We start from the raw sequence: 26,180 nt of genomic DNA, 5'->3' as shown, positions 1-26,180 counted from the left end.
CCCTCCCTCTGCCCTCCTGCATCTGCACCCACCCCTCGGCCCCCTCCCCGTGCCCCCCCCCCCGCATCTGCACCCTCCCCTTGGCCCCCTCCCTCTGCACCTGCCCCTCGGCCCCCTCCCCAGCCCCCCGCCTGCATCTACACCCGCCCCTTGGCCCCCTCCTTGTGCCCCCCCGCCTGCATCTGCACCCACCCCTTGGCCCCCTCCCTGTGCCCCCACCTGCATCTGCACCCACCCCTCGGCCCCCTCCTTGTGCCCCCCCCGCATCTGCACCCTCCCCTTGGCCCCCTCCCTCTGCCCTCCTGCATCTGCACCCACCCCTCGGCCCCCTCCCCGGCCCCCGCCTGCATCTGCACCTGCCCCTTGGCCCCCTCCCTGTGCCCCCCTGCCTGCATCTGCACCCACCCCTCAACCTGTTCCTTGTGCCCCACCTGCATCTGCACCCTCCCCTTGACCCCCTCCCTCTGCACCTGCCCCTCGGCCCCCTCCCCGTGCCCCCCCCGCCTTCATCTGCACCCACCCCTCAGCCCCCTCCTTGTGCCCCCCCGCCTGCATCTGCACCCTCCCCTTGGCCCCCTCCTTGTGCCCCCCCGCCTGCATCTGCACCCACCCCTCGGCTCCCTCCTTGTGCCCCCCCGCCTGCATCTGTACCCACCCCTCGGCCCCCTCCCTGTGCCCCCACCTGCATCTGCACCCACCCCTCGGCCCCCTCCCTGTGCCCCTCCTGCATCTGCATCCTCCCCTTGGCCCCCTCCCTCTGCACCTGCCCCTCAGCCCCCTCCCTGTGCCCCACCACCTTCATCTGCACCCACCCCTCGGCCCCCTCCTTGTGACCCCCCACCCACCTGCATCTGCACCCACCCCTCGGCCCCCTCCCTCTGCCCCCACCTGCATCTGCACCCTCCCCTCGGCCCCCTCCCTGTGCCCCCACCAGGAGGGGGTGAAGCCAGCAGACGAGGGGAGGGGCCTGTGCCGACATGCGACCCCACCAGGACGGAATCTCTGTTCCTAGGTCCCGTGCCAAGTAGCTGCTGTCTACGCGCCTGGCCGGGCGTGCGTGTGAGCAGGGCCTGGAAGCATCCATCACACGGGGCGAAGCTCAGCCCACCACTGAGACCTCGGCTCCAGGACTGCCATCTGGTCGACCCTTCCCCAGATGGCGGCCTCTGCCCGCCTGTCCTCCCAGCTCAGCTGCTTTCGGGAGGGGGAGGTGTAGCGGGCACCGCCGCAGCCCGCTCGCCTCCACCCTGTCCTGCCCACCTGCTCTCGGGGGAGCTCGGGGACGCCGCTCCCACGTCGCCACAGGCCTGGCTGAGGGGCTCACGAAGCCGTCGGAGCGCATCCCTGAATCATTATGCATTATTTACGAATGGAATCTCTTCCAAGATGCTCACTTCCCCCGCTCTCTCTCCCTGGAGTTTTGGAAATGCATCCACTTGTCTGTGAAGCGTGTCTCTGGCGGTGTCGAATATAGCAGGAGACGGTATTCGCAGCCTGCAGAGCGGCTACGGCATTACAGGGAGTGGATCTTTGAAAATCTGTTGAATTCCACAAGTGCGGTGCCGGCCTTCCGCTCTCGGGAAGGGAAGGTACATTCACCTCGAGGATCCCTGCCGAGGCCCCGGGCGCGGACGCAGCGGGCCCAGGCGGACCTCTCTGGGTGAGGGACACGAGCCCGGCCTCAGGCCCCACGCGGTCTCCGGGGCACGTCCACGGTCCTCCCAGCCCTCCCGCCTGGGCCTGTGCTACCCTGGGCTCCCGGCCACATGCTCCTCCCAGGCCCCACCCCGGGTGGCCCAGCCCCGGTGGCCCAGCCCCGGGTGGCTCTCAGACGGTGCCCCGGGCCCCAGCAGGTGCACAAGGCAGGGCCTGGCCGGTGGCTCCAGGCAGCCCAGAGCCTCGGGACCCCACCTGTGTGCCGAGCAGGAGGCCCGGCAATGGCTCCAGGGGGTCCCAATCCGGCACGGGGCCGAGCCTGGGGGGCAGCCCGCTGTGCCCTGACCCCATCCCAGCCAGGCCCCAGAGCCTTCAGCGTGTCCTGGACGGTCAGGCCGTGCTCCTCAGGGGGACAGAGCAAATGGAGGCTGCTGTCCTCGCCTAGAATCATGGTCCTCGGCCCCAGGAGGGCCCCGGCTGGGACGCTGGGGGTGGCTGGGGGACAGCTCGCTTCCTTCTGCTCCTGGGAGGGGCTGGACACACATCACGGTCACAGGGCTGAGGCCCGTGGCGAGGAGTCTGCCCACGTCTGGGCGGCCGGGACTAGAAGCTCCTGGGCCGCCCTCCACGGGGGAGTGGACACCAGAACGGGTCCACTACGGGAGCTTCTGGCTCTTGTGGTCTTTGGAGCCAGGATTCTCTTATCGTTCCGAGCTCGTCCGGTTTGGCTTTCGGATCCACACACGCTCTTGCTAGACGCTGCCCCAGAAGAAATCCCCGCCTGCCCATTACCCGCAAACTCCGTCTTTTGCGTCCACACACCTGTTCCTGGAGGCAGAGGTTCTCAGACTCAGGGAGCGTGAGGATCCCCCGGGGAGAGCTGCCTCCCCCCAGTGTCCAGTTCAGCAGGTCTGGGGCGGGGCCCAAGCATTTGCCTTTCTAGAAAGCTCCCAGGCGACACTGACGATCCAGGTCACAGAACCCCTGCCTCGGGAGGACCCAGCCTCCGGCCCCAGGGATGCGCTTGACCATCGCGAGGACAGTCCCGTTTGCTGGGAGGGCTCAGGGGCCACCGGGGACCCAGGAGTGGCACGAGAGGGGCATTAGTTTCTAGAAATGACCCCTCCAGCCTCTTCTGACCCGCGATGCAGAAGAACACGGGAGCCGAGCGCTCTGCAGCAGAGGCGCCAGACGATGGAGCGGAAGCCCCCGCGTCAGGCTCTTGGTTTCCAGTTGACGTGAGACGGTCAATTCTGCCTTTTTAAGCCCTTTGGAGGTGGATTTTCATTCACTGTAGCTGCGGCTTTCTTAGTCACGCACAAACTTTTCAGACGAAAGCACTAAAATCCCGTTGAATCAGAGCAACGTGATAGCCAAGGGAGACTGGCCAAGGGAGCGCGTCCCTCCTCCATCTCCTACTAATTCGGGCAGGAAGAGTATGCTGGGGTTTGGGGTCTCGATCTGATTCTGGGGTCTGATGTCTGACGCACCGTTTCCTCGTCAGGACAAGCAGAGAAGCGGGAGAAGCACGCGCTTCCCGAGTCAGCCCTCGCAAGGGTCCTCGACGTGCGGCCGTGGGCGGCAAGAGTGCGAATGTCCTGGAACTCGGATCCCGATGCTGCTCGCCAGGGGTCCCTCCAAAGTCAGTGGGTGTGATCCCGCCCGCGGGTGCTCGCAGCTCTCCTGGAACCCTCGCCTGAGCGCCCTGCAACCTGGCGAGCCCCACCCCCTGCCACCACCCTCGCCCCCCGACTGGGGGGACACGCACCCCTGCAGCCCAGGGAGCTCGGCGTCGGCCCCTCCTGTCCCGGGAGGAAGAGTCGCCACCTGCAGGTGTGCCCTGGTGGTGCCCCAGCGGCTCAGCCCCTCCGACCTCCTTCCTCGGCGCCCCGGAACCCGAACCCGCCGCCCCGCGTCCCCTCTCGAGAGCGGCGGCCTTGCCTTCGCCATAATCCCAGCGCGGGCGGTGGCGGTCAGAACTGAACTGGGGGTGTTTCGGCGGGTAGCACCAGCTTCTGACGGATATAATGTTGATGTCGCAAAGCCACGTTTATGTATTTTAGTCGTGAGCCAAGAAATGGGACCAAGATTATAATGGCTAAATCTGGACCTGACCAATACGGATGGCGAATGTTACGGAGACGCCGTGGGTGTGCCCGTGGCTCAGCCTCACTGACACTCCCTGAAAACGCCCACCTTCCTTCTCTTTGACTGTGGAATGATCGGAAACATATTTGGTTTTGTCAACATCGGAAATACGCCCTGAAATGCATGACCTGTTTTGTTTTTTCAGCCTTAAACCCACGGGGTCCATCACACCGTGCTCTAGAGGATGTGATGACCTAGGCCAAGGCCAGGGACCCGTCCGTCTGGGCAGACAAGCAGCAGGCGAATTGCTTTTCCTATATAATGGCCAAGGAGCTTTTTGTTTTTTTTCCTTTTTTCCAAATAAAGGATGTATTGTGACAATGAAGGTTACCACCTCACAGTCTGAGTTTTGTGTATTTGCACACGTACGACTAATAATCAGCTGCAAATGACGAGTCTGGGAACCCACTTGCTCTGATTCTCCTTCATACACATAAGTCCCTAGACCTCGGAATTTTTGCTCCATGTGCAACTGTGCAAGCCATCAATTTGATGTTAAAATATATAAGCCCTAACTTCTGATTTATAATGCCGGCGACAAATAGTAAAAAGGAGAGGCATGCCATAAAGTTCACGGATGGGGTGATGGCATGCACAACGCTGTCTCGTAAAGAACAAGGGGGGAGTTATTTATTCTTGTGGGTTCATGAAGTGAGACACAGATAGACTGGCTGGGTGGCTTCGTGCACAGAATTTTTCATAAACACCCCACAGGGCACCCTGTTGTACAGCGGCCATACATTAATTAGAGCATCCAGCAAACACCGCACTGTGTTCCATGCACCCAAGTGAATCCTCATTTTTCACATGCAGGGCCTTACTAATTAAAATCAGCTTTGCAATTAAATGTGGAAAATTGTGTTAAACTTTCAAGCGTAGTGAGGAAAAAAAGGCAATTATTTTAGGGTATTTTATTTTAGTGCAAATGAAATTTCTATCAGTATAAAACCGGTAAAAGGGAGGCATTAGGGATCCCTGTTTCTCTCTCTGCCTTCCTCCCTGTTTCTTCTTCTCCCCCGCCCCCCGCTTTTTTTTTTTTTTTGGATTATAGATGCTCCTCTTGGTTGCACGTTGCAATGCTCCACTATCTCTCGCCAGTACCTGGCTCTGTTCCAAGGCTTTTAGTGAGTGCTCTCTGTCAAGGCATGAATAATACAGCCCCGAGGCTGTCGGCAGAATCCAAATGAGGCCTGCATACATCAGGAAGCAAGCCCTCGACTTCAGCTCCAGAACAAGCAGCGTGAAGACAGGCAATTATTCACCCCCGGCTGCCGCCATGACAATCACACTGGTGGTGCAAAGGTATAGGAAACGGGGAGAAGCCTGAATGAGGAATGTGCACAACAAGCCAGAGAGAATCCAATAATTTTCTAATAAAAAAAAAAAAAAAGAAGAGCTACCGTTTGCAGCTTTTAATTTTAAAGTTTCAAGATCAATTGATTTGACTCTGAGTTTTCTAAATTGGGAAGGATTTAAATAGAAAACTCGGGCGCTTGTTGAGCGGGCCAGACTCCGAAGCTAAATTTCAGGTCAAATATTCCATCGGAACCCTGTGCTCCACAAACATGTAATTTTAAAAATCGAAGTGAAGGGTAAATGTAAATGAAATCCATTAAATTTCAGAAATAAATCGGGAGGGGTGACAAAACAGCTACGTGAAGAACGCGTCCGTGGTGGGGCTTCCTTCATCTCTCTCTCTCCCTCTCTCATCAGAGACTTATACAAAAATCACTATTCAGAAAGAAGTAAGCAAATCCAATGATTTCAAATGTTCCAATAAGTGTATAACTATTACAAAAAAGGCTGCAATTCAAATTCCTTTAACCTGTTTGGTATTCATCTGAACTAGATATCAGTAAATTTTTACTATTCCTATTTCTAACTGATATTTACGAAATAAAAATTTTTACGACTTTAATAACAGTAAATTAGCCACTAGATTGATGGTAAATTTAGTTCATAGAGATGCACCCCTTTCTACACATTGTTTCCCTTTGTCTTTAACACACCACGCCTTGACTTTTGGCATTTTGCTCCTATCTTCACACCGGCTCATGCAACACTCGGGATTAGTAGCCACCTGTCTCTATCGGGTAGTTGAACCACTACAGTGATTGCAGATGAAGAGGGAGACGTGGGCTTCTTGCTGCCGTGTGTCCACCCTTCCTGGATCTCTCCGTGCTTGGGTGGGGGATGCCGCCGGAAAATGCTGAGTCCTCCCGTCCTAACCTGTGGTGCTCCCCACAGCTCAGGGCTCTGGCCCCGCAGCCGGGGACGCCCTGCACCGCCGTGTCGCTCACACCACACCGCAAGCCTCCACCTGGCCTGGACCCTTCCCTGCCAACAAAGCTGCAGGCCAACAACTTCCTGAATTCCAATGTGTGGTTTCCAGGTATTTTATTTTCTCCTCCATTATTCTTCCTCTCTGTAGAAACAGCCGTGGGCAAATAGAGACCACTTGTTTTCCACCCACGGGTGTCTTCAACGCTTACAGGTCACAGTGCTTGCGCTCCGGGAGGGAGGTGGTGGGGACGAGAGCAGAGGGAGCTCAGGAAGCTCCCGTCCCTCAACCTGGGCGTCTAAGACTTCGGAAAACCCACGTAGGACGACCAAGGGTGAGGTTCCCAACTGCAAAGGCGGCCTGTACTTGGGCCCACGTTCGAGGTACACGAATGTCTCTAGCTACCTGTACGTGTGACTTAGAGAAGTCGCACGTGCCCAGGGGAGCACGACACCCTGGGCCGTGTGTAGACCGTGACCGTGGGTCCAAAGGAGGAGCTCAGATTTACCGCATACAGAGGACACTGGGTTAGTACTTTGGTTCCTTACAGGAGAATTATTTCTGGCAAAGTCTGCAGTACTTTTGTCATACTTACGAGCCAATAACATAAAACCTCACGTGGGAAAACCAGACGTCAGATGCACGTGTCTAGATCCCAATGAGGTTTCCGAAGATTCATTAGCCACATGAGAGGTCTGGTCCTTCCAAGGCACAGAATGGTGACTGAGCCTGGATCCCAGTGGGTCAGTATATGGAATGCAAATGTACTTATGTTTGGTGCTGAGGAAGCGATGGAACCCTCGTATCAGATAATGGAAACCCGTCGGTCATTTTTCTCGCTGTTCCTTGGCTGCCAGAAGACTCAGAACAAAACATAGTGCTATATCCAGCCCCCTGGTAGATCCTGGATTTCTGGTAAGATTATGTTTCTATTTTCCTTATGTTTTCCCTAATTTTACTCCTTGATTCAACTTTTAATTGTGCATCTGTACATGTGTTTATCAGCTACCTCAAGTTGTTCGCAAGTTGTGAACACAAACACCCATGAACGGATGATCTTTTGTGGAAGCATATGATTTTTGAACTAAGGTGGATCATCCAATAAAATAAGTATTATAATGTTGGCTCTTCCCCCAACATTTTTTACCAGTATCTTTAGTTGCAAATTCCTTTTTAAAAATCATTGTTCCCTTTCACAGATATTATCCAGAGGTCGGATTCTCCTCTAAGCTCTATTCACAATTTCTTAAAAACCCACAGCTCTACCTCTACTGAACTGAGACAATATCCTTAACGAAGCTGCCAAGTTCAGCGGCTACCATGGGAAGCCCGTGCAGCACCGAGGCAGCGTGGCCAGTCACTGTGGTCAGCACAGCGTGTGCCCCGCACAGCTGCGATCCAGAACAGGGATTGTGCTCGATTTTGACTTCCTTATGCTCTCATGCTAAAAATAAAGATGAACTGGTAGGCATCGTTTTATCACTTGGTATCAAATGTCCTAAATATTTTTTAAAAAATTTACATTCTAGATTCCCCCCACCTGTGTCAAATTACATTTTGTATGTCCAAAGAAATAGATCTGTCCACATACTAAAACATCTTTTTACTTGGCTATGAACTGACATGATATATGAATGAAATTAGGTTATATCCCTAAGAGGAATGTATTCACTGAAAATTTTATTGCTAAAAGACCAAAAGGATGTGTAATTTCATCAAAACCAAGGCTCGGGCTGCCACTCTTGTCATATCGGAAGAGCGTGGGTCTCAACAGGGACAGAACAGCAGAGTTCAACATCACACTTGTTGTGGGGAGTGTGCAGGTATTTATGTGCATAAGTAGCTGTCAGAGGGGAGAAACTCTGGTAGCAGGAAATCTTTTCAAGCCAGGAATAATTGAAATCTTACAGATTTGAAATAGCACCAGTCATAAGATGTTAATGTATGCATGAGTCTTATCTACGACCAGAAGCACCTTTTCAGTTTAAGAAATTCAAATGTCATTCCTTAGTTAAGAATTACTGGTAATATATAATCATCAGGGAAATGCAAATCAAAAACCACAATGAGATGAGATAACACCTCACACCTGTCAGAACGCCTAGGATCAAAAACAAGAAACAACAGGTGTTGGCGGGGATGTGGAGAAAGGGGAACCCTCTGCACTGTTGGTGGGAATGCAAACTGGTGCAGCCACTCTGGAAAACTGTGTGGAGGTTCCTCAAAAAGTTAGAAAATAGAGCTAGACGATGATCCAGTAATCGTACTGTTGGCATTTACCCCAAATACGAAAACACTAATTCAAAGGGATACACGTGCTCCTGTGTTTATGGCAGCATTATATGATAGCCCGGCTACGGAAGCAGCCCAAGTGTCCATTGACTGATGAATGGATAGAGAAGAATAGAATATTACTCAGCCACAAAAAGAAGAAAATCATACCATCTGCAACAACGTAGGTGGACCTAGAAGGTATTATGCTCAGTAAAATAAGTCAGACAAAGGCAAATATCACATGCGGAACAACAACAACAACAACAACAACAAAAAGCCAAGGAAACAAACAAAAAACCCAACAACTGATCCCTAAAGACAGAGAACAAACTGACGGTTGCCAGAGGGGAAAGGGGGGAGGGGGAGGGTCACAGTGGGGAAGGGCAGTGGGAGGTCCAGGCGCCAGGGAGAGAGTGAAGAAGTCACAGCATAGGGGAAACCATAGACGGTAGTTTAACAGGCGGCGGCTACACTTGTGATGAGCACAGCACACCTAGAGGTGTCAAATCATCGTGTTGTACCCCTGAGACTAACCTGACATAGTGCATCAACTATGGAAAGTTACTGATAATACATAGGGACACAGACATCAAAAATAAAACCCAGAAAGCTTCGCGTGGTACCTCACTGACGTTCCTCTTGAGAACTGGCACATCGGCCACATACATTTTGGGTGCTCATTGGTTTTACGTAACAAGCCTACAGTATCTCATTCTAAATTGGAGGGAACTGGGCAGCCCGGTGGCTCAGAGGTTTAGTGCCTGCCTTCGGCCCAGGGCGTGATCCTGGAGACCCGGGATCGAGTCCCACGTCGGGCTCCCAGTGCATGGAGCCTGCTTCTCCCTCTGCCTGTGTCTCTGCCTCTCTCTCTCTCTCTCTCTCTGTGCCTCTCATGAATAAATAAATAAAATATTAAAAAATAAATAAAACGGAGGGAACCAAAGTCCGTAAACGTTAAATAATTTGTCCAACACCCCTCGGTTGGCTTGCGGCGCAGGGGAAGCTAGAACCCATGTTCTGTACTGGAAGCTGGAAGACTGTTCTTCATCCACTGCCAACACACGAACTTTTCTACTAGTAATTACATAGAATGTGATGCATGGTAAAAAATTACGACGTTATTTTAAATTCAATTAAAACATTTGTTTAAAAACACTTGTTGAAAAATTGTCCAAATTGGCCTTTTCTGTGAATTTTCTCTAAAATCTCCCCTCCTTTCTTCGTGTAAGATTTGGGGTGTTCTGGGCTCACACCACCTCAAAGGTAAATGAAGCCTGGCCATCAAGCCATCCCCGGGCGAAGCCCCAGTCCCACTGTTTACACAGGGAGATGTCTCGGGGACACGCGCTCCCACAGCCTGACACAATGAACCCTGGGTAAGAATGTGATTCTTTGTTGGAAACTTCGTGCTTTTTCCTGAGAAACTGTGATTATGAGATTATGTCTCGCTGACGTCTCATCCAAACTTTTCAGCCAAATGGAATCACTTCTTTTCATAACAGCGTGATAAATTTTAAGTTCTGACCAATCAAAAGATGATTAAGGGGAAACGCTGACTTCATTTTTGGTTCGCTAACTTGTTTTTCATTGAAAATGTAAGCAACAACAAAAAGAAAATTAAAAAAAAATGTAAGCAACAAGGTTTTAAAAACTTTTAAATGAAGAACTTACATATGTGTGTGTATATATATATATTAATATAAAATAACACAAATACTTTAATTATTTAAATTACATGTTCGGTAATTTACTATAGTATACAACAGCAACGATATGATAAATTCAATTCAGTCTTTTAAAACACAAAATCCCCTTTAAAAATGACCCATCATTCCTTGGTATATAACAGAAGTCTGATAACCATTTCATCATGGATGCTCATTAAAACTTCCCTGTCTCCTTAAATGCTAGCATGGGGATTTGGGGAGTAATTTGTAATTTTTCCCTTGATTTTACTGAAGGACAATCAAAATAATTGCTTGATTTCACCCATAAATTAATGTTCAGCTGAAAAGGAAATAAAATGTAAGGCAGTGAAGGAAGGTCACCCCGAGGTGCAGCAGGCACACCTGCTTGAGCATCTGAGCTTTCATTATGTGGGCTCGGTTCTTGATGGCTTGTTAGGATGAATGACCTTAGTCCTAGCAGCCTAATTTGTGGAAAAAATTAGCTAGAAATGTATTATAGAGCCTGTAAACATCTCTAACTCCTCATAACCAATATCTTCCACTGAAAGGTACAGCTGCATTAATATCACAGGGAAGAAATTCCTTATGGGAAAAAGTCAATCTAAGATCGATCTCTTTATGACTCTCAGCCTGAGGTGTGCATGATGTAATCCTGCCATGATGCATTTTTGGCAATAATGCCCTAGCCACCTGATCTCGTAGATGTTCTCCACACTCACCTCTGCTACGGGCCTCCACCCCGTAGTTACAGGAATGATATCATCATTGAGACCCCAAAGCCTCATTAGTGAGCTCCGTCCTGGATTTAATCAGCTGCCAGAACCTCCCCTTGCAGCTGCCCAGGTGCCAGCTTGGGCTTCCTTTCCCGGGACAAATGGTTAAACTAGGGAAGGTGAATTCCTGCAGGAAGATCGGGAAGGTCACGCTCTCATTTCCCACGCGTGACCTCCCACCCGGCGGCGACCACAATGAGCAATCGGGCAAGGACAAACAGGCCATCTCAGTGAAGCAGAGGGGGCTCCTCAGCACGCTGCTGTGTGTATGTGGGAAAATGACTTTACGGCTGGTCTTAATTTGTGTTGTCGTATGTGTTATCCTAAGTTCTGCCCACACTTGGAGACCCTGTACATGAAACCAAAGGCTGAGTTCACATCGGAGAGGGGAGGAAGAGACAACGCTCCCTCTTTTCCAAGAACACCCCCCACCCTTGTCATCCTCTGCTCTGGGACCCTAGACAAGCCACCGTATGCAACACATTGTAAAAAAAGGTCATTACCTTCTGTGTCTTGCATATTTGCCACTGACGTGACCGCTGCCATCACAGCCAGGCGTGGGACAGCTGCAACGGGAAAGAGCTCATTACACGGGGGCCACACTGCAGGCGGGTGAGGCCTAGGGCTTTGGGAATCGGGTACACGGATGGAGAGAAGGCAAAATCTAGAAGGAGGGAACAAGTAGGTGCAAGCCGCCCGTGAACCCGAGAGCGAGTCCGGCCCGTGAAAAGGCACAGATTTCCTAAGTCGCTAACTGGGATACATTTTGCCTGCAGAGCACTAACCTGAAGAGCTCTTGTATGGCTGGTTCCACGGGAACTGTGGAGAGATAGGAAACAGATAGAGGTTTATCATCTGTCACACATCCCCTGTCCCACAGAAAGCTATCGAAAGGCTGGTGTCAGACCCGGGGGCCGTGTGAACGGTGCACACGGCTCAGTGGGACAAAGAGGGACCTGAGCGGGGCTTCCGGGGGCTTGGGGACGTGTGGATGGACATACCTCGCACCCCTTTGGACCGTGTACGATGACGCTTCTCCTCGGCGTCCACCTCCATCTGTGGATAGATGAGCAGGAGGTCAGTGCGCGGCTCCCGCCCGCGAGGGCCAGCGGTGCATGCCGCCGAGCACCGGCATCTTCGTGGCTACGGGGCAGCCCTCTACGGCAGGCGCGCGGGGCAATCTAACCGAGCCGCCTAAAACAACCAAAGCAGACCTTGCCCTTGCCGGGGACACTTCATCGGGGGGCCCCACCCTCGTAACGCGAAGACTTCGGTGAAGCTTCGGGTGCAGACCGTTTACCCTTTTCAAAGACCGATCAGGAGACGCCTGGGTTAATTCCGAGCAGCGCTTTGTACCAAGAACATAAAAGACGGACGTGAAGTTGGCAAGAAGGTGCATACGCGTCGCCTGGAACCGAAAGTCTGATGCGATCACGGCACCGAGAGAAGGGGAGGGAGATGTAGCAGAAGGACCTGCTTAGCCCGGGGCCGGCTCTGGGTCATTTAGTTTCAGATGCAATCGCTGTCCCCCTGGTCTAAGTCGTTACGATGCTTCCTGGGGACGCAGACCCTCTGCCCACGGTGACCGGCGCACCTTGCACTTGGCAGATTACAAAGCATTTCCGTGTATCCCTCGTCCGGCCCTCAGGACGCGGGTGTAGGAAAGTTATCTGTATTACATCTGCCCTGTAGCTGTGACTCGCCCGAGCTCCTCCGTGTAGGGGCTCTGGTTTCACGGCTCTGAGACCCGGCCACCTGGCTGACGACGCATCTCTAAGCCCAGGGGCCACTGCTGGGTGGGCGATCGTGGTGCATATGGCACGCCGGGTGTTCCACGTGGTGACCGGCACACGTGGCAAAGCTGCATCGTAGGGGAGGGAATTCTGCTCAACGTATCGGAGGGGCCGATGGGAGAAGAGCGGTGAGGACAAAGCTCCTCCCGTCACCAGGACAGGACGTCTCACCGCCATCTGTGACGTCCTTGCCCGTCCAAGGGCCCCGCGGCAGAAGGCCCGGGCACCACAGGACACCCTCCACGCACAGTTCACGTCCCCTGCACATCAGGACGAGGAGGTCACAACGGGGTGCAGGGGGGCATGAGGCGCATGTGGCTCTGTCAGACGCACACGAGGTGGGGCACAGGGCAGGTGGGCTCTGACAGCCAACCCGCGCGAGGCCTGAGCTCCACAGACGCAACGCGGGGGGACCGTGACCCTGAGCCAGCAGCCCCCCGACCGGGGGCTCCCGACAACCGGCCACCACGTTATTATCCATTCACACCGGGTACTGAGCTCGGCAGCGGCCGAGGGGAAAGAAAATACATACAGTCGAGGTCATCGCTCATTGAAGGAGCTTGGTGTCTTCCAGCGGAAGATGCGTGTGCAGACGCAGGATCCACCAGGTGGTTACAGTCGGAATTCGAGGCACGGAGGAGCCCGCGTGAGGTGGGCCACCGAGAAAAGACTTCACGGGGAAGCTGTGGGGTTGCAGGACGTGTGCCGGAGAAGGAGAGGACGGTGCTTCAGCCGCGGGGGGACCCTGCGCACGGGGTCGGCGTGAGGACCGCTGAGGGGTGTGTAGTGGGACACCGGCAGGCCAAGGGGCGGAGTGTTGGGGAGACGCGGGCCCAATGCACGGGCGGGGGCCGGGGGCCGAGGCCCCGGGGAGAGCGGGGAGCAGGCGCTTTGAGGGCCGGGCAGCCCCGTCCGGTGGTGGAGATTCCCGAGCACGGGGGCTGCGGACGTGCCTCACAGGTGGACTGTATTTACTTGAGTTTTAGATTTTGTTTATTTATTTGAGAGAGAGAGAGAGAGAGCGCACAAGCAGGGAGAGCGGCAGACGGGGAAGGAGAAGCAGACGCCCGGCTGAGCAGGGAGCCCAACATGGGCCTCGATCCCAGGACCCCGGGATCATGACCTGAGCCGGAGGCAGACGCTCAACCAACTGGGCCACCAGGCGCCCCTCACACGTGTGTTTTAGAAAACACTTGAGCGGCAGTTTGAGAGCATGTGGGGGCAGGAGCAGGACCGGGTGGGGAGGGGAGGCTGAGAAGGGGCACCGTGCCGGGCTCCACGGGGTGGGAGCTCACCCTGGGAGTGCAGGGGGGCTGGGGGAGGAAGGAGCAAGGACCTGGCTGGCCCCCGTCTGGCACCCGCCCCTCCTCTGCTGCGTGAGTGCACCCGGGCTCCGTGCGTGCCACCCCCGGGCGCGGGCACAGTCGGCGGCTCTGCAGCACAGGCCAGCGGCCCCTCCGGGTAACACAGCGATGCTCCCAAATCCCTACTGCACGTGGAAACGCTTTGCAAACACCGTGAATCTTCAGCGAAGCAGCTCGGCCCACGGGACAGGCAGCAGAAGCGTGTCAACGTTCAGGAGGGTGACGTCCACGGACCGCGTCACATTCTGTGGGAATAGTCTACACCTCCCGCCCCACCGCACACCTGTCACGGGGCCAGGGATGCAGAGGTGACGGGGCAAAATCCTGCTCTTCCAGGAATTCAAAACCAAGGGCCAACCCAGGGCTGGTGGAGATCACTGAGAACCGTCCTCCCGGGGCAGGTGAGCGTGGGTGCGCTGCGTCCGCCCCACTCTGGGAGGGAATGAGGGGCTTCCTGAGGCGGGGGGTCGGCGGTGAAGTGTGGGCTGAGTTGTAAAGATTAATTGCAGTTTGAGGTTAAAAGTAGGGGGAGAGGCACATGTTCCGGGCTGAGGGAAAAGGATGTGCAAAGGCCCTGGGGTTTGCAGGCTTGTCGTGCATCCCGGGGCCCGGGGGATGGAGGCACAGGGCTCCCTCCATCCCTCGCAGGAGCCCCATGGCCTGGTGTCCTGTTGCTGCTGCTGCCACAGCCTCTGACGGGCAAACCTGCTTGAGAACCGCCCCGGCTATGACTCAGGACAGAACTTGTCACCAAGGGACATCTGGGGGGCTCAGCAGTAGAGCGTCCACCTCCAGCTCAGGGCATGACCCCGGGGTCCCGGGATCGAGTCCTGCATCGGGCTCCCTGCATGGAGCCTGCTTCTCCCTCTAAGTCTCTGCTTCTCTCTGTGTCTCTCATGAATAAATAAATAAAATCTTAAAAAAAGAAAGAACTTGTCACCAAAAGGGTGTAAGGCTGGCGTTCCTCTAGGTGTTAAATCAAAAAACTTGGCCTCATTAGCTAATGGCTCATGTGCTTGCATAACAATTATTTTATATTTTATGTTTAAATATTTAATCCATTTTTTTTACATATGGAAGGACAGTCTCATTTCCTTCCAGGGAGTTAATTCTGCACTCATGATTCATTGAACGAACAACACTCTTCCCAGCACGCGACGTTCCCCTCGCTGCATGAACTGGGTCTGCCGTGGGGCTGTTCTCGGGGACCCCGCAGACGGCCACCCCGCACCCTGCACACCAGCAACCCGGGGCGTCCGGCGGCACCAGGGTGGGAGGGCCGCGGGCCGCAGCTGGCCTGGGCCAGGGCTCAGACTGGACGCCCGCCGAGCCCCGAGCTCTCTCCCAGAGCCGCCCCTCAATGATTCAGGAAGCAATTACGCATTTTGTCAATTAGCCAGACCCTCTTTCACCTCCCGCTGCTCTGCGTCGGGTCCTTTCACTGCTCATTAGCACCGTCGGGACGCGTGGGCTGCGCACGAGCAGGAGCTGGAGGTCGTTTCCTAAGTGGTGTGACTCGGGGGACAGGCGGGGCAGGGAACAATGAAGAGACACCGCAGCGTCCGGCCGCATCCAGTGCGCAGATGCACCTGTGCGCCCGTGTTTCGCCTGCACTCAGCCCCGTGAACCGGGTGTCCTGCGTCACCGAGGCCCGGGCCCGCGTGGCCACGCTCTCACGGTGGACGCTGCTGCCTCCAGGTGCGCCCCCAGGCTCAGGGGGGTCTCGGCGCATAAACACCCATCTGCAGACATCAGCAAGGATCAGGAATTATGGTCGCCGTCAGCCTTGACCGCGTTAGAACAAGTATCGTAGCGACTAAAAAGTGTTTCCCCCAACACGACAAAATGTCCTGATTTTTAATGAACTTAATGCAGTGCAAATACACGAAGTTTCAGGGTTTCCATCCAGTGTTACAGTGAGTGACAGGATGGCACGTTCAGAAGTTGCAAAGTCGGGCGACACGGGCGGGCCGGGTCTACTAGCTGGCGCCACGGTTGGCGGCGGTTTCGGCCGCGGGCGGGAAGCTCACAGGATGGAGGCGGGCAGCCGCCAGGCAGAGAACGCGTGCGAGAGCCTTGGCTCGTCGGCTCCCACGTCTCCTTTTCCTTCCAGACCTTTCTCCGGGAGGATGGCAGCCAGGGAGCCCATCCTCCGCGGAAGGAGGCCCGCGCCGGCCCCGCAGCCTCTTCCCCCGTCGCCCTACGCCCGTGCGCTTGCTGAGCCGAAGCTCGGCCGACGGCGGCAAGAGAGAGGGAACGACAGACAGGAATCATCAGGACAGAGGACATGAGGCGGCCCGAGGAGAGCACGAGGCCCCCTGCACCCGGCCCCGGCGCAGAGTGTGACACGGTGACCCAGGGGGGAGCCCCGGCCCTGTACCCGCTCCAGAAACCGGCGTATTTCAAGTTCGTTTCAGTGAGAAAGTTCGCACGGCCCGAGGCGGGACAGAGCAGGGAAGCCGCAGCCTTGCTGTGCGCCCACCCGCCGCCGCGCCCAACGGCAGACAGTTTGTGCACAACGTCGAGTGAAGCTCGGGCCGTAGAGCGTCATGCTGTCTCCGGACTCCTGGCACCACCTGGCACCACCGGCGGCCTCTGCTGGCTGCGCCCCCACGGGCGCTCGGACGGACCGCAGGTGGGCACGGGCGTTCAGCTGCGAGGCGGGGAACGCGGGTGAGCCGGTGAGGCCGTGTGCTCGGCTGCGGCATCGACAGAGCTCTGGGAGCCCCCTCCTAGATGCCCTGGGCACGCCCGGGCCACGGCGGGGCACGCCGCCCGAGGGCGTGGGGCAGTGGCCGCGGGGTGGGAGGAAAGCTGCGGATCTGTGGTCTGCACATCACATCCGGGCCGACTCCCAGAAGCTTCTGGTTCCTCCAGGACGTCTCCCGGCTCGCCTGCGAGGACAGTGGACGCCAGAGCCGCCTGGAGACGGGGGATGCGCACTTGCCCTCGGGGCCCAGCAGCGTCACCACGGGGGATGCACCTGCCCGTGTTGTCAGCGAGCCCCCCAAGGAATCCTCGGGACTTAACACTTTAAAAGTGATGCCGTGCGGGGGTGGGGAGTGGGCGGCTGGGTGGCTCCGTCGGTGGATTTTGGCTCAGCCTGACCTCAGGGTCGCGACCGTGTCAGCGTGGAGTCTGCTTCCCGTAGTCTCTCCCTCTCCCTCTGCCCTCCCCAGCTCGCTCGCTCTCCTCTCTCTCTAAGGGAAAGAAAGAGAGCTTTAAAAACAATAAAAAAAATCAAAGTAACAAATCCTAAGCAAAATCCTAAGCAACTAGCAATCATCGCCGGGAGGGCCGGCGACAGTCCCGACCCAGGAGCCCTGGAGGGGAAACGTGTCATCGTGACACAGTGATTCTGAGAGCAGGTGCGGGGCCTGCCGCCAACGAAGGCACCTGCACAGGAGGCCCTGGGCTGACCGCTGAGCACCCCGGGTGGACCGTCGCCCTCGCCCCGCGGCCTGCCCACGTGTGGGGGGGACACGACAGCCCAGTGACGTCCCAGCCCCAGAACGTAGATGAGATTGACGAGAAAGAGGAGGTCTTATCCTGGAGCCACGCGGACCCGCAGACCCGGGGCAGAGGCTGCCGCCCGTTTCCAGCGTCCACCCACCCGTGCGTTTTGGTAAAAGGGGCGAAGTATCGGATGAAGGCCGGCTCTCAGGGAGCTCGAGCTGCGCCGGTCAGCTCCGTCCTTTAACGACTGTCCGTTAATAGTCTGATCACAGGATCACAGTTTGAAAACTTCCGGGATGCAAATAAAGAACTGCCAAGAAATACCTGCCCCCCCCCCACCCCACGCAGGCAGGAGGCGAGCGAGCAGGCGGGGGCCCTGGTGGTGGGGCCTCGTCCACGGGGGTCACCAGGCTGCAGGGAGGGGTGGAATCGGCCCCGGGGCTCTGCGCTCCCCCGACTCCTTGGGGGCAGGAAGCTGGCCGCTCCGGGAAGGCTTCCGCAAGCTCGGGGGTGGGGGCCGGGTGTCAGGAGCCCTGGGTGGCCTTGGCCCCGAGGACGCTCCCCCACAACCACGGTTGGGCGGCAGGTTCCGCTGGAACGTTTGAAACCAAACCTGAATTTCAAAGGCTTCAAGGTGACTCCAGGGAGGTAAAGGCGGAGCCTTTTCTCAGAATAACTTGTTTGATTTCGCTCCCGCTCTGCGATTTTATATCCACAGATTCTGCTTCCCAGTTTTTTTCATGGTCGCCCAGGGGTGGTCTGGGAGCGGAGCCACAGGGCTGGCAGGGGGCGCACCCCTCCAGGTCACCTGGAGGCTGCTGTGTGGAGTGCTGGGGACCCCAGAGAGTGTGGAGGGGGGCGCTGGGGACCCCGGGAGCGTGGGGGGGGCAATGGGGATCCTGGGGAGCGTGGGGGCCCTCCTGCTGGGGACCCCGGGGAGTGCAGAGGGAGAGCTGAGGACCCTGGGGAGTTTGAGGGGGATGCTAGGGGTCCTGGGTAGGGTTGGTGACCTGCTGGGGACCCCAGGGAGCATGTAGGGGATGCTGGGGACCTGAGGAGCGTGGGGGGTCAGTGGGGACCTCGAGGAGTGGGGGGCCAATGGGGACGCCGGGGAGCATGGAGGGGCCTGCTGGGGACCCCAGGGAGGGTGGGGGGTTCCACTGGGGACCCTGGGGAGTGTGTGGGGGTCGCTAGGGACCCCAGGGAGTGTGGGGGAGGCAATGGGGACCCCGGGGAGCATGGGGGGGGCCAATGGGGACCCTGGGGCACATGGAGTGGCCCACTGGGGACCTTGGGGCACATGGAGAGGCCCACTGGGGACCCTGGGGAGCATGGGGAGACCTGTGGGGGACCCCGGGAGCATGGGGGCTGCTGGGGACTCCAGGGAATGTGGGGGGGCGCTGGGGACCTCGGGGAGCATGGGGGGACCCGCTGGGGACCCCGGGAAGCATGGGGACCCCCGCTGGGGATGCCAGGGAGGGTGGGGGACCTGCTGGGGACCCCAGGGAGCATGGGGGGGCAATGGGACCTCAGAGAGTGTGGGGGTCCAATGGGCCCCCAGGGAAAGGGAGTTGCTGGGGACCCTGGGGAGGGTGGGGGACCCGCTGGGGACCCCGGGGAGCACGAGGCCGGCGCCCTGCCCCCTGAGCTCGGCTCCCAGCCAACCGGCCAGAGCCCACGCGTGTTCCGGGTTCCACGGCGGCGGTGGCGGTGGCAGCGGGGTCTCTGCTTCCACGTCGGGAGCCCCACGCGCGGGGTTACCAGGTGCCCGAGTGCAGGGCTGCAGGTGAGGCCCGAAGCAGGTGCCCTTGGAATACTAAATGCTCCTTTGGGTGAAGCGGCAGGAGCTCTTTTACCAAAGTGAAAAAGTAGGAAGGGAGACCCCGGCTGCTCCGAGGATGGGAGTTTCGGATTTCGCGCGTCTCTGGTTATTGCGGCCTCGGGCGACCCCGCAGGCAGGCCCCGGACGGAGAAGGCGGGGACACCGGGGAGCCCGCGTCTGGCCCAGAACGGCTCGGCTCTCGGGGCCAGACAGTGGGGCCAACACCTGAAAATGTGCAAGTGTAGATCTGAACCTGGATTTCTGATTTTCCTGGGCAAACAGGAGGATCTGCAAACACTGCACGGCGGGGGCGAGGGCCGCGGTCCCACGTGGCAGCCTCGCCGCCTGAGCCCGCCGCCACCCCGGCCCCTGCTGTGACACGGCCCACCCCCGGCCTGGGTGCCAGTGCTCCGTGGGCCGGGGCCTCCGTGGGCTGTGGGCGGGGCCTGCGTGGGCTGTGGGCGGGGCCTGCATGGGCCATGGGCGGGGCCTCCATGTGCTGTGGGGGCGGGGCCTGCGTGGGGCGGCCTCCGTGGGCTGTGGGCGGGGCCTGCATGTCCGTGGGCGGAGCCTGCGTGTGCTGTGGGCGGGGCCTCCGTGGGCTGTGGGGGCGGGGCCTCTGTGTGCGGTGGGCGGGGCCCCGTGTGCTGTGGGCGGGGCCTGCGCGTGCTATGGGCGGGGCCTTCACAGGGCGGGGCCTACGTGGGCTGTGGGCGGGGCCTGCTTGGGGCGGGGTCTGTGTGCCATGGGCGGGGCCTGCATGTCCGTGGGCGGGGCCTGCGCTGGCGGTGGACACCAAGCCTCCACCTGTGCCCGGTCTCCAGCATCCAGGTGCGTCTCCAGATCAGGGACGTTCGCTCCACGTGTAATAATTCAATTTTCTCTCCATTCTTCTTGGAATCATTTTTCTTCCATTCCTCCTTGTTTTCCCTGCCGCAGGTTCCTGCCAACAAGCGTGCGGTGGCCTTCAGGTCCTTGCCACCTGTTAGCCGCTCGAGTGGGCATCCATCGCCCCTCTGGAGGTGGCGCGGCCAGGGCCTCCTGGAGTCGGGGCAGGTGGGCCGGTCAGGCAGGTGGGCCAGTCGGGGCAGGTGGGCTGGGAGGCCATCCCTGACACCTGCCGGCTGCACAGACGGGTGGCTGGCCAGGGCAGCGCCTCCTGTGTGGGCCATGGTCCCGCACTCATCCCGGGGACACTTGCCTCGGGGCAGGTGGCTCGCGGGGTGGTGGCTGGCGGCTCGAGGACGAAGCCGGCCACCGGTGGGTCAGCCTGTGCATCACGGTTCTGTCATCTGTGAGGTGCCCGCTGCCTCCCAGGGCTGCCGGGGGTGCAAAGGAGATGATTCCAGGGAGATCCTGGCACGCGCCGGTGCCTGAGCAGCGCTTCTGCCTCTGTTTCCCCGAAGGGCCGAGAAGCAGAGATGCTCTCGGTTTCCAGGTTCTGTGCACACCTGTCACTTGTGATGCGGGGGGGGGGGGGGTGTGCTGCCTCACAAGTGACAGGTGCTGCATCACCGCCTTTCCCCGCGCCAACCCTTGATGGGCCTCTGAGTACGGCAACCTGTGCCGCGGTGCGCAGCTTCGGGTGTGCTCTGCAGACGGGCCACACGTCCAGGCACATATCACAGAACCTAAGAAGGGTGTGGGTGTGACTCCGATGGTCAGCAGGGCTCGAGTCTTCTCTACGTCCCCAGATGCGGCAGGGCAGCAGTGGGCAGTGTCTTCCAGGACGCAGCCGTCCTGGAGGCCGGGGAGACGGGTGGTCCGGCTCCAGGGGGCTCCCGGGGCTCCAGGAGGCCGGCAGGGGACACCCAGCCCTGTGGATGGGGTTCTCCGTCCTCCTGGTCTCTTGTCCATGGCCTGGCACCTGGCCCAGGATGGTTGCTTGGTAAATACCAGCCACACTGTGCCAAGTGAAGGTGTCACGGGTCCCTCAAAAGTCACCCAGCTGTTGGGCAAACTTCCTTGGAAACGTGGAAAGAAATTCTGCAGAGTGAAGAAAAGGGGTAAAAAAAAAGGGGGGGCAGCAAACCACTCGCTAGAGCAAAATATTCCAATGAAGGAAGGGGCTGCTCACAAATGTGCAGGAGGGAGCGACTATTCACAAAGATGGGCGGAGGGTCCCTTTAGTGACTTTAGCTGGAGCCTGTTCAGGCAAGCGTGATCTGCGGTGAAAACCATCCATCCCCACCCGTGGGGCACCTGTAATGTCCATTTCCTGCCGGGGGGCGGTCGGGTCAAGGGGGTCCAGCTGGGCCCCCTGTCCCTCTGCCGCCGCAGCCGGGCACGGGGAAGGCCAGCCCCGGCGCTCCTGGGACACACAGGTGCGCCCTCACTCCTCTGCGCGGCGGCTGTTTACAGACTCACGATCGACTTACAGACCAGCGAGCGGTTTCTGAGCGCCAGCTCTTTGTTCCCGGCTGCCTCTCTGTATAGATGCAGTTTCCGGCAAATTAAAGACCCTTAAATAATTGGCAAATCACCGAGAAGGCAGACGCACAAACAAGAACGCATCACACAAGGCCAAGTGCCAAAGTGCAAACACACCCGTGCGGTGCTCCGGGGGCGGCGGTGATGGCTGGGTGCTGGGCGCTGGGTGCTGGGTGCTGGACCCCGGCCCGTATCTCCTGTCGCCTCCTGCAGCTGTGTGACCCTGCACAGGAGCTCACCCGGGCGCGTCCCCCATCTCTTAATTATACGTGTGGTCACAGCACCCAGGTGTGTCCTGGGGAAGCTGGGAGAGCGAAGGAGACTGGCTTTGCAAGCGTTCTGGAAACTAACCCCACGTAAGCAAGAGCGGCAGCGTCCAGGGCCAGGTCTCGCCAGGTCCCCGGAGCTGCCGTGTGCAGTTCAGACGGAGCCCAGGACCCCGGGTGCCGCGTGTCCCTTCCATCTGCAGCCACCATGTCCCTCCCACAGGCGGCCGGGCACAGGACAGGGAAGAACAGCCGCTCCGTGGACGAGCGCGGGCTGCACACCTGGCCGCCCAGCGCTCCTGTCACGACGGCCACACGGCCAGCACGGCCCTTGAGCCGCGTCCCTGCTTGTCCCTTACAGGCGCGGTCCCTCACACCTGCCTGGCGTCTGCCTCTGAGCTGACCCCCTGCTGACGGCCTCCCGGAACCAAGTCTGCTCCTGGACTCTTTGGCCGTGCCCACACCCTGACCGCGGGCCAGGCGCTGTGCCGCCCGTGCCCCCTGCTTCGCTGGCTCCCGCCAGAAGGCAGCCCGGGGGGTTGGCGGCTGGCAAGTCCGGGCCTTACAGGGTGGACCCTGGGGTGGGCTCCACACCCGTTCCCAGACCCAGGCCGCACGGTCCACTCTACTGCCCTCTACTGCCCTCACCACCCCTGGTCTTGGGGATCATCAGTTCCCCAGGAGGTGAGTCTGTCCCCGGCTGCACCCTTCCTTCTAGCATGTTCCATCTGCCCCTCTCGTTGGCCCTTCTGCTTTCCATGAGGTCCAGTCTCCTCTGCCCGTTGACTCTGTGGATCTTTAGCAATCGCCACGTCTCTCCTTCTTCGCCACCAAACAGGTCTAACAGAGACCTCTCAGGTGTGTGCATCCTGTTGGGTGATGCCTCCGTGGTCACCAGTGACCATGTCCTGGATCCCCGAAGCCTCACGGCCTCTCCTCCTTCAGGGAAGCACTTGATGCTGCTGCTTGCCTCCCCCGGACCATAGACCCCCGGCCTCCCTGGCTCTGAGGGCTCCGTCCCGGGGCCACAGCCCTGAGGACGAGGCCAGCCACAGCGGGTGTCTGGTCTCAGCCTCCTCGGGTAAGCCCGGGCGCGGGTCCAGCTGCCTCCAGAGCACAGCGGCTCACAGCAGATCTGGCCGAGAGCCACATCCAGCGTCCCTCCCCGCACGGGGGCTCCCACGCCACGTCCCTCCTCCTGTCCCCGTGTCCATCCCCCTCGCCGCTCTCCTCCCCAGCCTCGCGTGCGGTTCTCCCCGAGTCGTTGGCAGGTCTGGGGGTACGAGGTCCTCCTCTGTTGGGTGGCGCGGTCTGGTGAGGAGCGACCTTGTCCCACCGTTGGGCCTCTCTGCGATTTACTGAATAAATGACGTGATCGCCCCTTCAGTCTCCAGCCCTGAAGTCACATCTCCGATCCTCGGTCAAGTCAGTCATCACCTTCCGGTTTCCCCGCCATGGGCTCCCGCTGCCTGGTGCGGCTCGAGTCCAACCCAGTTGCGGGGATGACCCCGTAGATGCCGGGCCCTCTCGTCACGTTGTCGCCTGTGATGTCATCATCCCATTTCCACCGGGGAGTCGCCGGCTCGAGAACCCACGATGCTGACGCCCCCTCACGTCTGAGCAGTGGTGCCTGCCTCTTCCCCTGTTCCTCCTGCATGACTGGATCGGGAAACGGGGGAATAAACGCAGCGACGCGTCAGCTGTGCGGTGGGCGGCAGAGGGGCACCTGCTTTCTTCCTACAGCCAACTGCGCGGCCCGAGCAGCGCTCTTGCTCCTAAAGCATCGTGAACACCCAGGGCGCTGCCCCTCTGCGCGCCGACTGTTTACGGAGCTGACCCCACGCAAGCCTCTCTGTAGGTCGCTACTGTCCCTTACGAAAAGTCGCCGCTGTCTCTGCAGGCCAAGGCCCGTGGGTTCAACTCAGTGTTTTGGATGGATGCACGGTGTTTCCCAGAAAGCGTGTCCTATAATTTATCCAGCCGTCCCTGTGTGTTCCCCCACTAACGGGTACGGAGGTTGTTTTATTTCACTTGATCGTTTTATTCCGCTATAAAAAGAAGTGCAATAAATATCACACACATCGTTGTGCGCATTTCCATAAGACGGTTTTCCGAGCAGATATTTTCAGGACTTCTGGAAGATGCACAAACCCATGCACTTTTCAGCGACGCGTGATCATCCCTGTTTGTCTACGCGCTGATCAACAATGGATCGCGGGGGCCTCGTTTCCGCCCAGTGAATCCCGTGCCTCGCTGTCGCTCGCGCCCTCTCCCCGACCACGGGTGAGGTCCGCGCCTTCTCACCGGGCCTCCTGCATTCTCTCTTGGGAAATCCTCACGTTCACCGTTTGCCTATTTTGGAAACGTCCACAGGTTTGGCCATAGCTCCTTGCACATCGAAGGTCCGCATCTCTGCCCGTCCTACCTGTCGGGAGCATTTTCTCCACCTTTCTTCCCCTTTGCTGCTGGTGTTTCTCTCGTACGTGCAAGGTAGGTGACCCAGCCAGTCACTGGGATGAGCTGCAGGGCTCTGGCGCTTGGTTGCGGTTTCCTGGTGGCTCCCCACCCTCACGCCAGGGACCCCGTCCTCCTGGGTCCTCTCCGGGTGCAGCTGGGTCCCAGCCTCAGCGGCGCGGACGGCCTCACGCGGGGGTCTGCGCCACGTCCTCGTGCCCGGGGTTGGTGAGCCCGCCAACGAGCCCAGCCGCCACGCTAGCGAACACCTGCCCAGCTACCTCCACCCCTCCGGTGGCCGTGCAATGAGAGGCCGCACCTGTCCTTTGAGTAGTTCTAAAAACCCCACAAAAGTGACCAAAGAACGGCTTTTAATAAGTAGTAAATAAGGCGCTGTACTCATCTAGGCAGATCCGCATCTGCCCTGAGACTATGTTTGACGTACAGATTCAGCATTTCCCACCTTCACGTCTCCCTGACCTAAATTTCGATGAAGTGGTACAAAAAATAAGATGCGAAGATCCAAATATGCTTTGGCCTAGAGAAATATTAATAGAACTGCCCATTTGTGTAAGTATTTCAGATTATCCTAGCGGTTTTCTAGTTTAGAACTTCGTAATCCAGTTTTTCTTCCTAGATTGAAGTACACTTGACATGCAAGGCATGTGCGCAGCCACCCGACGCTTGGGCCCGTTATGAGGCTCGACCTGTCGCCGCGCAATGCTACGGTCCTTTCCCCGAGATCCCCTACACGGTGCCTCTCATCCCTGTGACTTGTTTCTTGTATAGCTGGAAATTTCTGCTTTTAAAATCCAGTTTTCTCAATTTTTTTTAACTTGTTTTTTTTTAAGTTGAGAACAATAAACTACAAGAATAAAGAACAGGAGAGTTAGAGAAGCTTGTGTGTGCGTGCAAGGTGCGCTGGGGTCCCGGGAGGATGAGCCGCACAGTCCCCAGAAAACGTTCAGAAATTACTCAACGGGAGATGCTCACGAATTTCAGGGAGGAGGGGCTGGCGCGGGATCTTGAAAATGAGGTGCAGCCTTTCCCTCTCACTGTGTCTGTCCGGCTGTGAGCCTCAGCTTCCTAGGGAGGACTCACAGGGGACAGTGTCCTCACGCCCTTCAGGGGCCAGCGGGCGGGCGCACTGCCGCTGGAGGCCGGGAGAACGGAGTGTGGGGCGCGCACTCTGCACGTGGGTCCCGCGGCCTCGGGCGGCGCGGCTGCTGCCCTGCTGGCTGCCCTCACGAGGAGGTCACCGGGGACACCTGTGTGCACGTCAGGGTCCCTCGTCAAGGGGAGACCCACATGCACGTCCAGGGGCCCTCAGAGGGCAGGCGCGGGGTCCCACGCGGCGACAGAGGAAGATGGCAGGACCATCGGGGATGGGAAGGGGACCCACAGAAACAGCATGTGGCAGAAAGCAAGAGGAGAAAGTTCTAGAAGGGCGTGTGGGGTTGGAAGGTGCGTTCACTTGTGACCACAGGGTTTGGAGGAGGAGCCCCGAGTCCCGACCTCAACCCCGACCCCGAGGGGAAGTGGTGGAGCGTGGGCGACCCCGCCTGGCTGGGGGTGGGCCTGCTTGGTGCTGGAGGCCCCTGCCACCCCCACGCTGTCTGAGGGGCGCCCCTGAGGTCAGCGTGGCATCTCAGGAGTTTGGGGGACGTGGGCCAGCAGCCTGCGGACCACACAGGGGACAGCAGCGAGGGACGGGGAGGACGGTCCCAGGGTGGCCCCAAGGACGGAGATGGGCCCAGGGAAGAGCTTCTGGAGCT

The 26,180-nt window shown here is 58.2% G+C and overlaps 1 protein-coding gene across 50 annotated transcripts in view; it reads right to left on the bottom strand.

Annotated features, from left to right (window-relative positions):
- The window catches only part of MYT1L (myelin transcription factor 1 like), a 409,061-nt gene that overhangs the window by 125,447 nt on the left and 257,434 nt on the right, over window positions 1-26,180 (bottom strand). For all 50 annotated transcript variants that reach the window (XM_072767848.1, XM_072767862.1, XM_072767844.1 and 47 more), the window contains exons 6-8: window positions 11,822-11,876; window positions 11,606-11,639; window positions 11,324-11,386 (exon numbers count right to left, since the gene is read on the bottom strand). In XM_072767848.1, coding sequence (XP_072623949.1) covers window positions 11,324-11,386; window positions 11,606-11,639; window positions 11,822-11,876 — 152 coding nt within the window. The remainder of the gene's footprint in view (window positions 1-11,323; window positions 11,387-11,605; window positions 11,640-11,821; window positions 11,877-26,180) is intronic.

This window comes from Vulpes vulpes, chromosome 8, assembly GCF_048418805.1.
Source record: "Vulpes vulpes isolate BD-2025 chromosome 8, VulVul3, whole genome shotgun sequence".
Taxonomy (NCBI): domain Eukaryota; kingdom Metazoa; phylum Chordata; class Mammalia; order Carnivora; family Canidae; genus Vulpes; species Vulpes vulpes.
Note: the sequence above shows the minus strand (reverse complement) of the source record. Positions and strands in the feature narration are given on the sequence as shown.